Genomic DNA, 17215 nt, shown 5'->3' with positions numbered 1-17215 from the left:
CAGACACTTCCTAGCTGGGTGACCCTGGGCAAGTCATTTAACCCCCATTGCTTAGCCCTTACTGCTTTTTCTGCCCTGGAACCAATACATAGAATTTATTCTAAGATGGAAGGTAAGGGTTTTTAAAAAATGGAGATAATAATAGCACCTATTTTCCCAAGGTTATTGTGAGAATCAAATGGGATAGAATTTGTAAAGAACTTTAAAAATGCTTTTGTTGTTTTAGAATTCTTTTGCTGTCATTAAATCATTTTTAATCATGTCCTAGTCTCTTTGCCACCCCTTTTGGTGTTTTGTTGGCAAAGGTACTGGAGTGGTTGACCATTTCCTTCTCCAGCTCATTTTACAGATGAGGAAACTGAGGCCAACAGGGCTACATGCCTTGCTCGGGGTCCCATGGTTAATGAGTGTCTGAGGCCAGCTTTGAGCCCAGGCCTTCTTGGGCTGATACTTTCTTAATCTACTAAGCTAGTGTGAATTTTTTTTTTTTTAAAGAGTACGTTGTTGTTAAGAGTCACAAATTGAAGACAGTTTGAGGGCAGAAGACACTAAGGCCCATTTTGTTTACTAAATCCTGCTTTATTTGGAGGTTGCTTCCAAGGTCACTATCCCATTGATGGACAAGTCTAATTAATGGGTTATGGTGGGAGAATGAAAGGCCAGGAATGCTGCTAATGATAGGTGGGATTACATCATTCCTTTCATTTCAGGATCTCAGAAGTCTTTCACAAGCTGTTTTTTATGCTAAAAGATAGGGTGGGGAAACCCAGGGATGAGCTGATTACCATTTTTTTCCCTTCCAGAGTTGTACAGCAAGTCCTTGAAGGGCTGATGATAGAGCATGTGGAGATAGGATTAGGGTCCTGCCCGCCCTCTTGGGAGAGCCTGCCCAGCCTAGAGGACCCCCTGGGTCAAGGTGGTGCTCTCTCTAGGGTCCCCAGCCCTGGGGGGGATGAGCTGCTGCTTTTCCAGGCCTTCAACCCTGAAAAGGGCCCCTAGGGAGTCAGCTAGCCTTTATTAAAACACCTACTATAGGACCAGCACTGAGGCTAGAAGAAGGGCAAAAGATAGTCCTGACCCCAAGAGGTCACAGTTTAATGATGGCAACAACAAAGAGAAAAAAGCCTGGAAAGATGGTGGCGGAAGGGCTTTGGAAGCCAAATAGAAACTTTTTATATTTGATATATTATATTACATTTAATATTTATATGTTACATATAACTATATAATATATTATACATATATGTTTGTGTTTATATTATAATAGTTGGAATTTCTTGACTAGGGAGGTGCTGGGGTGAGACCTGTGTTCTGGAAAGCTCCATTTGACCGCAGAAGGGGGGATGGACAGTGCCGGCAGAGAGGAGCCCCCAGCTTTTAGGCCAACCACCTGACATGAGGGGAGAAGGCCTGTCCCGGGGGAGGGGTCCTGCCAGAAGGCACAAGTAGAAATCACAAGACTTGCCCCCTACCTGTGGGGTATGAGCACAGGAGGAGTCAAGGTTGAAGATAACATGGAGAGGGTAAACCTGGGTGACTGGGAGAAGGAAGAAGAGGAACAGGAGCAATTGTACCCTTGGCTCTACTTCTTTTGGAGATTCTGGTGCATCTCCGGGTGGTCATGGGAGATAAGGGATGCTCAGAGAGCCAGGTTTGTGGTTAGACCCCATGGGAGTCAGGGACACCTGAATTCACAGCCACACTCAGATATTCATGTGGAGACCATGGGCAAGTCACAGTCTCTCATCTTTGGTTTTCTGTTCTCTAAAATGGGATTTGCAGTAGATAGCATCTATCTCACAGGGTTGTTGTGAGGATCAAGTACAATAATACTAGTAAAGTGCTTTTCAAATGTGAAACTGCTCTATAAAGGAGATGTTTGTTTGGGAGGCCCCAGATCAGGAAATCCAATGAAAAGTTTTGCCTAATCTGGGCAGTCTCTTATGAAAACTAGCCCAAAGTACTTAGGTGATATGAATGGATGGCATGTTGGATTTACAATGAAATTATTGGGATTCTTATTATTGCGAGCTGTGGAAGACATATTCTTGGGTGCCATCTTCTTTTTCATAAAAATTGGAGTAATAGTCGTTGAAAGAACACTGGATTTGGAGTCAAAGGAGCTCAGTTAAGATTCTGGCCATGCTCTATGACTTCAGACAGCCTGATTTACTTCTCTGGGCCTTCGTTTCCTCATCTGTAAAATGGCAGGAGAAAGGAGGGTGACTATTGATTGATGATCCCCAAAGTCTTTCCCATCTCTAATTCTATGTTTATTTGATCCTAGTCATGCTGTATACCTCATAGGACTCTTATAAACTTTTAAATGTTTATATAAATGAGTTATTAAGTTTTTTGGGTCCTTTCCAGAGCCTCTGACTTGAGGATTTAGGTTCTTTTTGGAATGATGGGGGGCAGGGCTCCTGGCTTTGCCTGTTTTGTAGCTCTGGGGAACCCCCAGAACTTACATAGACTATGCAGACTCGTGTGGACCTAGGAATGAGACTGGACCAGGGCCTGACTTTGGGCCCTGCCACATTGAATGTGAAGCTGTGGGCCTGAGCAAAGAACAGAACTGGCCTCTAGGCATGAGAAGGTCAGGGAGGGCTGCTCATTTGCTCTGTCTTACCTCCTAATTGTCCTGAAATTTCCCATGAACTGCTCCTGCTGTGGGGGGGAGTGCCACTGAGCAGCAGGAGCTAAGGAGCCCCAGAGGGGAGGGTTCTGCCACAGTGCCTGGGACTTCCAGACCTGTTGGAAGGTCTAGTATAGCTGCAATTGAAGACAAATGGCCTGCCCTGGCCCCCCAAAGACTCAGTTTTTCTTGGGATTTTAAGCAACTCAGCAGAGTGGGATTTGGGGGGAAGAGATAGTCATTATTATTATTAGAAATTTTTTTTTATTTTTCCCCAATGACATATAAAAATAGTTTCTAACATTTAAAAAAGACTTTGGAGTCTTGAATTTGATAGAACCATTATTAAGCATTGACTGTGTGCCAAGCACTGGGTTAAAGGTTGAGAATACAAATACCACTCCCTAAAATCACCTCGATTTGAACTTGGGTCCCGGAATCCCCCCTCATAACACTTTTTAACCAAGTTTGAAGGAAGACCTTGTAATGAAAGATTTCAACAGAGCCACTACTGTGAAGTTCAACAGAGAAAATTAAAATGTTTCAAAACTTTCCAGAGGGACCCAAATCAAGGAAAATAAAACTCACACAGAGTCCCGCAAGTCTGCCAAGCCCAGGGTTAGGAGGCCAAAGGACAGGAATCTGTTTCCCCCAAGATTCTGACTAGTGATGTAGAGATTGGGGGGAGCTCATGGAAGTTCACTGAAAAGGGGACACAAGTCAATGGTGTAGAGCCCAATGGGGCATGGATTTTTTAAATGTTCTACGTTAAAATCATGCTTGATGTTCCCTCCAAATCAAGTTACTTTTTCTGTCGACTACTTTTATAGAAATTAAAGAAGTTGTCCATATATCACTTAATTCATACCCTTTCCTAAAGATGGTAGGACTTCATCTGCTATCCTTGGTAATTGTTTAGTGAGATGGCACAGTGAAACTCGAAACCATATTTCAGATTACTGCAATGGATGTCTCTCCCCCCCACCCCCCCAATTCCCAATTTAGTAAACATTTAGCACCTGCTTTGTACAGTGATACACTTGGTGATGGAGAAAAAAACAATCTAGGTTAGAGATGCCTTTTACCCTTTCCAGAGCTTCAATTAGCAAGCATTTATTCAGTTCATTCTTCAATTAAGCATTTTTTTTTCTTTTTTAGCAAACATTTGTTAAGCTCATTATGTTCCAGAAACTGTAGTAGGTACTATGGATACAAAGACAAATTTAAAAAAAAAAAAAAAAGGGAAAGGGGGCAAAAAAGCTCTGCTTCATTCCCAGGTGCTTACTTTCTATCAAGGGAAGGCACTAGCAGCTGGCAGGTGCCAGGGTGGGGATCAGGAAAGGCCTCCTGTAGAAGGTGATGCTTAGTCTCAGCTTGGGAGAAAAACTGGGCATCCTTTAAAGAAGGGATAAAGAAGAGGAAGGAGTGCCTGCCAGGCCTGGGGGCCCTGCTTCTGCAAGAGCACAGAAATAAGAAATGGAATGAGAAGAAAAGGCAGAGTTTATCCCGACCACAGAATGCCCAAAGGGGTACTATAAGGCTGGAGAAGTGGGTTGGAGCTTCCAGCTCTATTTTATGGAGTTTAGAGAAGTATCTCTGGCTAAATTTTAATCCAGAGTTTCCCAGTTTTATTTATTTATCCACATTATGGGCTTCCAGTGACATTTCTAACTTTGTTTTTTTTCTTTGACAAACACTTCCCAAGATCCACATCGTCTCTTAGGTACTTGTTCCTTCTTTGACTTGCCCTGAAATATCTTTACAGGGGCAAAAAAATAAATAAATAATCCATGATCTGCCCTCCCACTCAATCCTTTTATCTTTACCCTCCTTTGGCCTTCCTCTTCCACTCCTCTGCCTTGACAGAATTTCTATAGTAAATCACTTTTCGTTTGAGTAGAAACCTTTTCTTCTTTCCCCCTCCGAAAGGAAATTCTCATATTCTTTCTTGAGCAATTGTGTTTTTATAACCCGGTAAATTATAGAGTGCCAAAAACCATGAGGTGGAAATGACATTCTTTGATTGACTGTCAAATAGGCCAAATCTCCCCCATGTGGATTTTGGCAGTATTCTTCTGACTGAGTTCTCGCTCCCCTCTTAACACCAGCGAGTGGGTCCTCCTTTGTCTTCATGGAAACTGAAGATGCTCTAGGAGAGAGAAGGTGCTCTAGGAGAGAGAGAGATGAGGAAGTTGTCTTAAAGAAGTTTGATGTTCTCATACATAGTCATTTCATTTGGGAGTATTCCCTACAAACCTCTGTCACCATTAGGGGTGACAGAGGGGGTCTGTCTGACAAGAGGCGCCCAACTTTGCTCCAAATACTGCTTTTGCTTCTGCCACAGGTTACAGGAAAGCCCTGTTCCATATGGATTTTTAAAAGGATATTTTATAGAATTTTAATTAACACTGAATTTTGTATTCTTTAAAAAAAAAAAAAAAAGGAAGCTCCGAGTTCAAATATAGTCTCAGACACTTCCTAGCTGTGTGGCTGTAAAGGATAAAATTATTAAACTAAATTAAACAATTATTAATGAATTAAAAATTAAACAAAATATTCAATTTGGTCGCCAGGAATTAAGTACTTAATTCCAAATGAAAGATTCAAGTCAGAATGACTTTTATAGTTTATTTATAAATAGAAAGAGTGAAAGTAAGGAAAATGAGAGAGAGAGAGAGAGAGAGAGAGAGACAGAGAGAGAGAGAGAGAGAATGTGTGCAAGTCACTTAACCCTCATTGCCTCAACCTTACCATTCTTCTACCTTGGAACCAATATCCACTATTGATTCTAAGATGGAAAGTATGGGATTAAAAAAAAAAAAGATCCTACTGCGAATGGTTGTTTTTGCTTGTGCCAGGTGGTCTCATGCTTCTTGCTTCTTTCTGGATGCTTCCTTGAGTAGGTCCTTCTTGTAGCATTTTGGTAGTCCTTTCCCTTGTTGAGTTTTTCTTCCAATAAGGGAAATATTTTGCTCTCCAAACTTCCGACCTTCTTCATTATTAAAGTGGGAATTCCTCTTTCCTTGTATCCTTTGTTTCTCATTCTCCACTAAAGGACCCCCCAGTAGAATCTAAGTACCTTGAGGGTGGTAAGGCCTGATCCCTTTTTTTGCTTCTGAATTTTCAGTAGCCTGATGTGGTGCTCTGTACATCAGATGTACCTGGTATATGTTTGTTGAATTGTTTAATTGAAGATGGAAAGAGACTTCTGTGTCTTTGTATCTAGCTTTTAAAAGAGATTATATATTCAGAATTTCAACCCTAAAGTTAAACTGTCAAGAATTCAGTCTATAAATGAGACTCTGCTTTACTGTTTCTTTCTCTAAGTTGAAAGAAATGAAGAGTCTGAAAGTGATTTTAAGAGGTGGTATCAAGATGGCATGGTAAAAAGAGAAATCAGATGACCTGGGTTCAAATTCTGCTTGTGAGGCCCATTGTTTAGACAAATCATTTCACTTTTCTGGGCCTCATTTCTATATTTTTAAGATGGGGTTGGATAATAATGGACTTGCAGTTCCCTTCAGCTCTAGAGTTAGGACTCAAGTTCATGGTATGGGAATGGGGTGAAACTTTTAAACCTTCATTAAATGAATCACACTAATCCATAGAACTCTTGAGAGCCTCGAAACATTCCAGGCTTTCAGTTAAACCTATGTTTAAATATTTATCATTGTTAAGAGAGGTCAAATGAATAAAGTAGATAGAAAGCTTGCCTCTAACACTTATGGGCTCTGGGATCCTGACAAAGTCATAGAGTCTCTTAGTGTTCCTCAGGCAGTCTAGAAGTCCATAAGTTGCAGATTTGAATTGGTTTAGACTAGGAAAAATAGACAAAAAACCCTCTTCAAAGCTGTGTCTGAGACATTGTATTTGGGGCTGAGTGTGAGAGAGACAGGGAGAGATGGGGAAAGGAGAGATGGAGAGACAGAGACAGAGAAAAAGGGAGAGAGAGACAGAGGAGGGATAGAGAGACAGAGAGACAGAGACGGAGAAGTGAAGGGAGGGAGGGAGGGAAAAAAGGAGGGAAAAAGAGGAGAGGAAGTGTGTATGTGGGAGTATATTGTAGGGCCCGTCTAGGGATCCTAACACAAGACTCAGGACTAGAAAGGACCTTAGAATACATCACATCCAAATCTTGCATTTTATAAGTGGGGGAATAAAAGGAAGTCTGACTGGAATGGAGGAGTTTATACTCTTACAAAACATTTCATATTTAGATATTGAATAGTATGACAAAAATATAAATTTTTCTTCCTTGAAACTTGGGTATTCCATACTTTCTGAATCAAATGTCTAACAAAAGATTAACAATGGATGACTTTGTTTTGTTATAGGGGAGCTATCCAGTTTGGGAAGATTTCATAAACAAAGCAGGAAAGCTACAGTCCCAGCTTCGGTAAGTGAAATACATTATTTTTCTTTCTTCTTTCAGACTGTCCCAGAATTATTGTTTTCAGTGGACTGATTCAATATCCTTAGGATTTTGGAAAAGTAATTTGAATGTGTATATATAAATATATAGAATATGATGGAACTTTTTCTTAAATTAATGCCATATTAGAGTTTATTATTTTAAATGGTCATCTCTACCTAAGAGTCTTGTGTGGTGAACAGGGCACTGGACATAAGAGTCAAGAGATTGGTGTTTTTTAATCAGTGGTTAATCAATTATTAACTTGCTTAGTTTCCCCATTGTACGTTGATGTCTTACTATGTCTACTTTATAGGTCATTTTGAAAGTTTATATGAAATGATGTAATGTAATTATGAAAAGACTAAAGAATTATTCCAAATACAAGGGAGAATTAAAGGGTAAGTAGGTAGTAGACTGGACTTGCAGATAGGAAGGATCTAGCTTTTAATCCTACTTCAGACACCAGCAAATCAATTAAACTCTCAGAGCCTCGGTTGCCTTATCTGTAATAGCACCTAATTCACAGATTTGTCCTGATTCTCAAAGGAGGTGTATTGTTAAAACACTTTGCCAACTGGAAAGTGCTATATAAACGCCAACTGCTATTATTATTACTTCATGGCAAGATTTTTAATGCCTTAATATATAAAATATGACTATCTATACTTAAACTTTATTATACCATTTGATATGAAATTGGAATGCTTATTTAAAAATCTTCCATCATTTAAATTTAAACATTTAAAACACGACTATATTAAAAATACTTATTTCTATAATTTTCTTTCACTTTATTGACTTTTTATTGATTTTATTGACTGGTTTGAGTTCAGAAATATGGTCCTACGTGAGTCTGCTAGTTAAATATTTCAGTGAGTAAAAAGCCCCTATGGTGGCAAGATTACCAGAGAGATTGATCAGTGAGCTCTCTTAGCTCAGCAGTTCAGGGTGAGTGAAGGACAGGGGATGAAGAGATTCATTGTTCCCTTACAGTTAAATGGAATGAGCTTGTTCCCCCCTCCCTCCCCTCCCTGCCAAAAAGTCTATGAGGCCTCGAGACAACTGTTTACCAACTGTTGGTCTATGGATAAGTGCTTGTCCATGATATTTATTACCATTTTTGGCTTAAAAACCTATAAACCTATAAACCTATATATATATATATAAACTTTTTTCCTTTTTTCCTTCCTTCCTCCCTCCCTTATTTCCTTCCTTACTCCTTCCCTTCCTTATTTCCTTCCTTCTTTCCTACCTCCCTCCCTTCATTCTTTCCTTCCTTTCTCCCTTTCTCCCTTATTTCCTCCCTCCCTCCCTCTCTCCCTTCCTTCCTTCCTCCCTTCTTTCCTTCCTTCTTTCCTCCCTCCCTCTCTTCCTTTTTTTCTTCCTCTACCTTCACTATCATCCTTTTCTCCATTGCTGCAGCATGAACCATGGATAATTAGTTCTGATCACAGCATTTAGATATTTTGCTGGTTTTCTATGTAGTTTGCTTGGAGATTCCCCCTTCAGACTACACGCTTGGGATTTCTCTTACTGTCAGGGAACACCAGCAGAATGAGTGGGCCCTTAATATGGATTGTATCTTCTAGTTGCCAAATTCCTCTCCAGGACTATTTATTCTGGATCTATGGGGCTGAAGATTCAGAAACAGAGCTTATCAGCTCCCTTCTCCTTCACTGTGCCTTCTTCTAAAACCCTACCCATAATGGTCCTTCCTTATAACTCGATTTCCCTTCTTTTCTGAATATCTTTAACGTTGTCATTAGCAAGCATTTATGAAATGCATCCTACGTGCCAGGCACTGTGCTAGAGACACAAAGAAAAGTGGAAACATTGTTCCTGCCCTCAAGGAGCTAGCATTCTAGTAGAGAAGACAACTTGTACCTAAATAGGCATGTTCAAGATGAATATTGACTCAGTGGAGAGTCCTCTTAGAGAAAGAGCCCTTGGAACTATGGGGACTGAGAAAAGGTGATGTTTGAGATGTCTTCAAAGAAACTAGAGGGTGGCAGCTGGGTGGCTCAAATTTATCCTCAAAAACTTATTAACTGCATAACCCTCCCATTGCCTAGATCAGTGGTTCCCAAACTTTTTTGGCCTACCACCCCCTTTCCAGAAAAAATGTTACTTAGCCCCCTGGAAATTAATTTTTTTTAAATTTTAATAGCAATTAATAGGAAAGATAAATGCACCTGTGGCCATCACCCCCTCGCTGGATGGCTGTAGTACCCACCAGGGGGCGGTGGAGCCCACTTTGGGAATCACTGGCCTAGATCAGTGATGGGCAAACTTTTTGAAGAGGGGGCCAAAGGAAAGGAAATGCTCATCTGTCAGTCTATTTCTAAGGCAACTCTTTGGAAGTTTCATTATATCGTATCTTACTCATTGTATTTGTCAGATTAGGAATAATGTCCCTCTGCGGGATAGAACATTTCAGGGGACCCCATCTGGGCTGCTGTAGTTTGCCCATCACTGGCCTAGACCGTCCTGCTCTTCTGCCTTGGAACCAATACATAGTGTTGATTCCAAGATATAAGATATAGATAAACAAAACAAAAGGGATTCTAAGCATCAGAAAAGGTGAGAAGACACCTCCTTAGACATGGGAGATGGCCATCACAAAGGCAGGGAAACCAGAGATGGAGGCCCTGTGTTTGTAGGGCAGTAAGTAGGCCAGTCTGACGGAGTGTGGTGGAGGGAGGACTCTGTAAGAAGATGGGAAGATAGGAAGGGGTCAGATTGCAGAGTCACTTACATGCCGCTGGTGCCCTAGTTCCCAAGTTTGAAATGATGGAGGTCAGTTCAGATCAGCGGTCATCAAAGGCTATACGTGGAGTTTTGCTGAATATCTTAAATTGTAGTTGATTTGGAAATGCATATGCTACTCCCTAGTCTTCCAGCTCTTCCAAAAGATGTCAACAAAGCAAAACACCATGTTAGAAACAAAAAAAAGAAGGTGGAGAACCACCAGAAGCAATTTTTTTCTTCTTGCTGATTCTTCATTCACTCCCTTTTGGATTTCTTATTTCTCTTTTACCAGAGCCAGATGTGTTTCCGAGTTATTCCTAGTGGCTGCCTTTTGGGTTGTCCTGCCAACAGTCTTTCTCTACACTCCCAAATCTGGGTTCCAAACCCCCTTCTAGTATTTACTACCTGTAGGATACTAGGAAAGCTGTTTAATCCATATAGACCCTCCTTTCCTCATCAGTAAAATGAGGAGGCTGAACTTGGATGGCCTTTGGCTTTCATTCCCTTCCAGCTCTGGCGCCATGTTCCTTCTAAAATTTAGAGTAATATCCCCAAACACCATTTTATAACTTCTGTTTTACAACCTGGACTAGATTCCTTTTGATTCAAATCCAGAAATCTCAGTCAAGTCGTCAAGGTCCTTTGTGATTGCTCTTCACTGGCCCCAGCCTGATTGAGCTTGGGTTGGATTCTTGGTACTTGGGGTTGGATTCAGTGCATCACCCTAATTGATGTATGCTGGGCCTGGCACCAGGGATGCAGAGGTGGAAAGGAAATCGTCCCTACCTGCAAGTGGTTTATTGGACCGGAAGGTTCGAACAATGGATTCACCAATATATGTGGGGTTCCCTTGGGGTAGGGTTAGGGAGATCAAATCAGGCCTCATGAGGAAGGACAGCACATTCCCAGATATGGGGCACAACCTACAGCCCAGAGGCAAGAAATGGGGTGTCATTTATGGGCAGCAGTTAATAGGTCATTGTGATTGGTATCTAGAGTAAACTGAAGGGTCCTCTAAGAAAATGTGTAATTAGAAATCTTGAACCCTTGGATTCCATCTCCCAGAATCCTTTTCTCTTTGTCCACATAGCATCCTTACATATAAATAAGTTCACTGTAACCCTGCCCTCTTGCACTCTTTTCCCTCGTGCATGGCTGGGAAAGCTGGCTTTACTCAAGCTTTTACTTTTGTCTTTTTATTACTTTTACTTCAAGTTATTATTAGTAAATCTTATTCAATATAATACAAGGAGTTATTTTAATTTTTAAGCTTACCAAAATTTAGTTATTAGTGATATTTTCCTCTCTAAAATGAAATTAATTATATATTATACAAACTGTATGTTTTTAATAGGAAAATAATCTCACTTTCTGCTCCAAACTTTCCTGAGGTCCTCCCTCCCTCCTTCTTCACAAACCCTTTATGATAGGGGTAATCCATATCCTTGGTCCAGTTTTGTCAATATATTTAAAAGACAAAGGTATTTTTTGCCTAAATATGGGTTTGGGAAATGCTGGTCTAGCTGACACTATATATCAATGTTTCTCCAACATAAATCATGTCAGAGAACCTTAGAGGTGGGAGGATACATTCAAGATTCAGCTCTAAAATCCCATTTTATACAGAGATGAAGGAAAAAGCATTTGTTAAAGACTTAACCGTGTGCCGGACACTGTGCTAAACCCTTGGGACAAAAATGCAGAAAATGTGATGTGGTCCTTGTCTTTGAGAAGATTACATTCTAAGGGGGAAAGACAACAGAGGAAGACTAGTGGGAACCAAAGGAGGGTATTTTGGTTGGAAAGCCCTAGAAATGGTGGAGCCATAGGGTGGCTCCTCTTTTTCAGGGCTGCCCCCAGAGGTAAGAGGTAGAAGAGGGTCAGTGAGCAGCAGAATAATGCTAGTCTGGCTTTTGTTAGGGAGAATTCTCTTTTCCTTGGGAGCATAAGGCTTCAGGGCAGGAGAGATGGGAAGAGACATGATCTGAGAGAAAGGATCTAACTTGGAGCCCAGGATTCCCAATTCTCAGCCTCTTGCTACTTTTGTTACAACCTGCTGTCCCCGCTCTTCCTGACTCTGCCCTTCACCTCGGACTCTTTTCCTTTTCTTCCATCCCAGTTCCATCTTTAGGGTCAGAGACCCATAGCCCATACCCCTCTGTTGACAGATGAGGCAGCAGAAGCCCACCCAGGTTCAATGACTTGCCCAGGATCACCCAAGCATAAGTGGCAGAACCAGGATTTAAATTCAAGTTCTCTGGCTTCCAGCCTAGCAAGTTTTTTCCATGCTGCTTCTTCAGAAGCACCTTTAAATCCCATCCTTCTCCCTGATGCCTTTTGGACCACCCCAGATTCCAGTGGGCTTTTATATAGCACCGAATAACCTATACACAATGAGAAACCTGATTAAATTTTTTTTTACCTATGTGAAACAAGATACATTTTTTCTTCCTGACACGTTTAAGCTTCTAGGGGTCAGAGATCATTTCTTCTACTCCAAGCCCTACAGGAGTGCAAGAGGGCACATTGGTAGCTGCTCATTAAATACTTTTTGAGCTGACTTTTTATCTTAGCAGAAGGATGAGGGTAGGATACAAAGAAGGACATGAATAATTCCTAATATAATGGGTTGAAATTGAATCACTCCTGTGGTGTCATGGGTCTGTTGCATCCTCAGACCTCATTCTTTCCTTCCATCAGTCAACCCCAGGACTTGGCTCCATAAATTTCCCCTTTCTGGTTTCCTGCTCTTCACATTTCTGATCCTGCTCCATTTTTGCTTACAGGAGGGGACAGCATTTTCCCTTTTTTCTTGTTGCCTTAAAATAGTCTAAAATCCTGTTTTAGATGTTTAGGAAATAGGAGAAAAGGTATGAAATTACACAAATCTTGCACCACCTTCTTGGAAGAGGTGAGGGACTATGAATGTGGCATCTTGCATATGGTGCCAGACTTTTTTTGGCTATGTTGGTAAATTTTTTTAAATTTTATTGTCATATAAAACACACTTCCATATTGGTCATTGTTGTAAGAGCAAACTCATACATAAATAAAACTCCAAAATAAAACCATAAATTCATTGATGGTGAATAGTTCTTTCTCTGGAGGTGGATAGCATTCCCTTGTCATGAGTCTTTCAGGATCATCCCAGATCATTGCATTGCTGAGAGTAGCCAAGTTTTCACAGATAATCATCGTCCAATATTACTGTTATTGTGTACAGTGTTCTCTCAGTTCTGCTTATTTCTCTCTGCATCAGTTCCCCGAAGATCTTTCCAGCTTTTTCTGAAATCATCTTGCTTATCATTTCTTTTGGCACAATAGTATTCCATCTGCAACATGCTTTGTTTGCTGATTTATTTTTCCTATTTGTTCTGGTTAGTTTGTCTGAATCAAATGGCTGTCCAGCTGCCATGACTTTCTGCCTTTTCAGTGGAGTTTTTGTTCCCCTTCCTCTTGCCCTAGATGGCATTGGACTCTCCCTTCTTCTCTGGAGGTCTCGGGGGACCCGGGACCTCAGTCAGTTTCAGGTCCCCACACGGCTCCAGGTATTAGGGCTGGGCTCCCTAGATGCTATCATCTCCTTCCTCCTGACTGTGGCAGAGCTCGGATGACAGACACGCAGCCTGGAGCCAATGAGCAGAGGACACCTGTCTGGTACCCTGCTGCCAGCTCCGGCGACCTCTCCGGGTTCAGGCTGGGTCACTCAGTTCATGTCTCTTCTCCTCTCCCAGGGCAGTGATTCATTCGTAGTTTCGTAGATTTAGAGATGGTAAGGACTTTAGAGATTATCTAGTCCAGCCCTCCAACCCCCCTTATTTTGCAGGTGAATAAATAAGCTTAGAGAGATTTAGTGACTTGCCCCGTGTCACATGAGTATAAATGACAGCTGGGTTTTGAACCCAGGGGGAAGCCTAGGCTCGAGTTCACAGGAGAAAAATAGCTTAACATAAGGTAAATATTTCTTTAATCTTTAAAGGACCTGTGAGTCCATTGGTGTGGACTCTCCCTCTGCTGGTACAGAGCAGAGACCAGAACACCTCCATGACTTACTTTTTATCATCCTTCTTGTTTTCTAAATGGGGAAACTGAGTTCTAGAAAAGTGAAGTGCCCTTTTTTATATGGCTATTTAGTGGAAAATTGGAGACTTGAGACCTAGGTCTCCTGGCTCTGAGTTCAGACCTCTTGCTGTTAGGCCTGAGAGTAGAGGCTGTTTTTTTTTTTTAAGTTCTTTTTTTAAGTTCCGCTTTTTAAGTTCTCAATGACTAGTCTCCTAATTCTGGGTGTACTTAATGAAAATATATTGCATTCTGGCCTCAGACACTTCCTAGCTATGTGACCCTAGACAAGTCATTTTAACCCTCACTGCCTAGCCCTTATCACTCTTCTGCCTCGGAACCAATACACAGGTATGGGTTTAAAATATATATATATATATATGTATGTGTGTATATATATGAAAATATAGACTATATAGAATTAATATAATAAATATAATAAAATTATATATGTAATAATGTATAAATACATAATATAAATATATATTGTGCCTATGCCCCTTATAAGGCCGTATGATTAAATTTGAATAATAGGCAAAGATTCACATAAAAATAAATTAAGCCACCGTGTCAGGAAAATAATGGAGATCTGAACAAACTTTCTCATGTCCACAATTTTTGTTACCGATAAATTGTTTGCATTTGAAGTTTCTCCCTATTTTATTTTAATTGAATTGTATTCTTTTTTTATTTTGTTAAACATTTTTCTCCTTATTTTTTTTAAAAAAGTACTTTGGGTAATTGAATTTTTGTGGTGTATGGTATTGATTTTTCAATACCTTACTTTATTCTTGCTTTAGCATGAAACTTTTCCCTGATCCTTGAAGAAGCTTCTCATCCAGCTTAAAAATATAAGAACTCTGTTTTGAAGCTTGCTTCTAATAGAACTCTTTCTTAGATTTTTTTTTGGCGGGGACTACTTGCCATGCAGTTAAGAGACTCTTTCTGAAATCCTCTAAGTCATCATTCCTTACAGCACAGTAGTATCCCCATCACCATCATACACCACATTTTGTTCAGCCATTTCCCAATGGAGGGGCATCCCTTTAGTTTCCAATTCTTGCCAACACAAAAAGAGTAGCTTATAAATATTTTTCTACAAACTGGTCCTTTCCCACTTTTTTTTAATCTCTTTGGGATATAGATCTAGTAGTGGTGTTATTGAATCAAAGGGTGCACAGTTTTATAGCCCTTTAGCCATAGTTGCAAATTGCCCTCCAAAGTGGTTGGATCCATTCACAACTCCACCAGCAATGCATTAGTGTCCCAGTTTTGCCTCATCTTTTCCAACATTTATCACTTTTCTTTACTGTTGTATTGGCCTATGTAAATGATAACTGGGCAGTAGTATCTCAGAGTTGTTTTAATTTGCCTTTCTCTAATCCAGAGTGATCCAGAATATGTTTTTCAAATGATTATTGATAGCTTTGATTTCTTCATCTGAAAATTGCTTGTTCCTATCCTTTGACCAGTTGTCAGTTGGGGAATGACTCGTGTTATTATAAAATTGACTTAGTTCTCTTTAAGTTTGAGAAATGAGAACTTTACAAGATGTTTCTTTTAAGAAATGTTTTTGGGCAGCTAGGTAGCTTAGTGGATAGATAGCATGCTAGGCTTGGGATTAGGAAACCCTGGGTTCAAATCTGGTCTCAGACACTTCCTACCTGTGTGACCTTAGGCAAGTCACTTGACCCTTATTGCCTAGCCCTTACCACTCTTCTGCCTTGAAACCAATACATAGTATTAATTCTAAGATGGGAGGTAAGGGTTATTTTTTTTTAAGTTTTCTTAAATCTTTGAATAAAAGGTACTACTGATTATCTAGGCTGGTGGTCTCTCCTTTTTATCATGTTAAACTTAAAATTTTTTTCTCTGTGTGTATCTTATCTTTTGTTAGATATTTAGTGACACTGTAATCCTTGCTCTCTGTTGAAAAATAGTGTCAGGGATTTCATTTCATGGCCCTTGGAATTTTAATGTTTTTTAAAAAATCTTCTTGTGCAACTTCTCTAACACACTCTCCTCGAGTGATATATTATTTCTTGTCCCAGTTTTCATTCAAACTATAAAGACACCATTCTGTAAAGCAGATATTCTTAGCCTTTTTGGTGTCTTGGATCCCTTTGGCAGTCTGGTAAAACTTATAATTCCCTTCTCAGAATAAAATGCATAAAATTAAGATATATGGAAGTGCAAAGCAAATTAGATATTAAATGAAATTATTAAAATATTTTTTTAAAGTTCACAATTCCCATATTAAGAACTTCTGCTAAAGGTATTTCTGGGCTTAGAATCAAACCCTTCAGGCTGATGTCTGGCTCTTGACCTAACTGCCTGGGTGACCCGGGCATCTCACTTCAATTCTGGGTCTTGGTTTCTCCATAAAACAAGGAGGTTAGACTGTGTGATCCTCGAGGTCCCCCCAGCCCTAGCATTTTATGATTGTGTATCTGTGTCCTCTTCCTTCTCTCTCTGTGTCTGTCTGTCTCTCTGCTCTGTGCTGCTCTTATCTCTGTCTCTCTCTGTCTCTCACATATGTTATCTCTCTCACTTCCCCCTGAACCTGTGCATCTTCTTTTTCCCTCTCTCCCTCTCCTTCTTCCCCTTTTTCTGTCTTTCTTTATTGGTTCAGATTGACAAGATAATCTATAAGTATTGAATCTAATGCTGATATAATCTCATTTTTATAATTAAATTGTATTTTTAATGATAAACTTAATTTCTTTATAACAAGAATTCATAATTAAGCTAAATAAATTCCTTCATTGGCTGTGTTCTAAAAATATCTGATTTATTCTTCATTAAGTCTGTTACTTTTGTGATGAGATTTGTTAGGGTGATTCACAATCAGTCCATCTAAATCAGGGACAGTCATTACATTGATCAAAGTTCTTACAGCTTTCAAAGTTGTCTTTACAGTGTTGTATAAATATTTCTTCTGGTTCTCCTTATATCATTTTCCCTCAGTTTATACAAGTCTTCAAACTTGTGTGCTCTTATAATATGAATATTATAGTATAAATTGTTTTTCTGGTTTTTCTTGCTTTGAATCAGTTCATACAAATCTTTCCTTAATAACTCTTTAAAGCCATCTTTTTTTTTTAATACTTACAGCACAATAGTATTCCGTTATATTTGTGTATCTATTAAATTATAAGCAAAGATTGCCTTTTGCTTTTATTTGTATTCTCAGCATTTAGCACAGTGCTTGACACATAGTATACATTTAAATGTTTAATGATTGATTGATATGCCATAGTTTATTCAGCTATTCCTCAATTCAAGAATATACCTTTATTTGTAACATATATATATATATATATATATATATATATATATATATATATATATAAAGATAG

The 17215-nt window shown here is 39.6% G+C and overlaps 1 protein-coding gene across 12 annotated transcripts in view; it reads left to right on the top strand.

The window, feature by feature from the left end:
• MTSS1 (MTSS I-BAR domain containing 1) overlaps nucleotides 1-17215 on the top strand; it is a 250052-nt gene that overhangs the window by 27152 nt on the left and 205685 nt on the right. For all 12 annotated transcript variants that reach the window (XM_044669124.1, XM_044669075.1, XM_044669103.1 and 9 more), the window contains exon 2: nucleotides 6970-7031. In XM_044669124.1, coding sequence (XP_044525059.1) covers nucleotides 6970-7031 — 62 coding nt within the window. The remainder of the gene's footprint in view (nucleotides 1-6969; nucleotides 7032-17215) is intronic.

Source organism: Gracilinanus agilis, chromosome 1, assembly GCF_016433145.1.
Source record: "Gracilinanus agilis isolate LMUSP501 chromosome 1, AgileGrace, whole genome shotgun sequence".
Lineage (NCBI taxonomy): Eukaryota > Metazoa > Chordata > Mammalia > Didelphimorphia > Didelphidae > Gracilinanus > Gracilinanus agilis.
The sequence above is the reverse complement of the archived record's forward strand: the minus strand, read 5'-3'. Positions and strand labels throughout refer to the sequence as shown.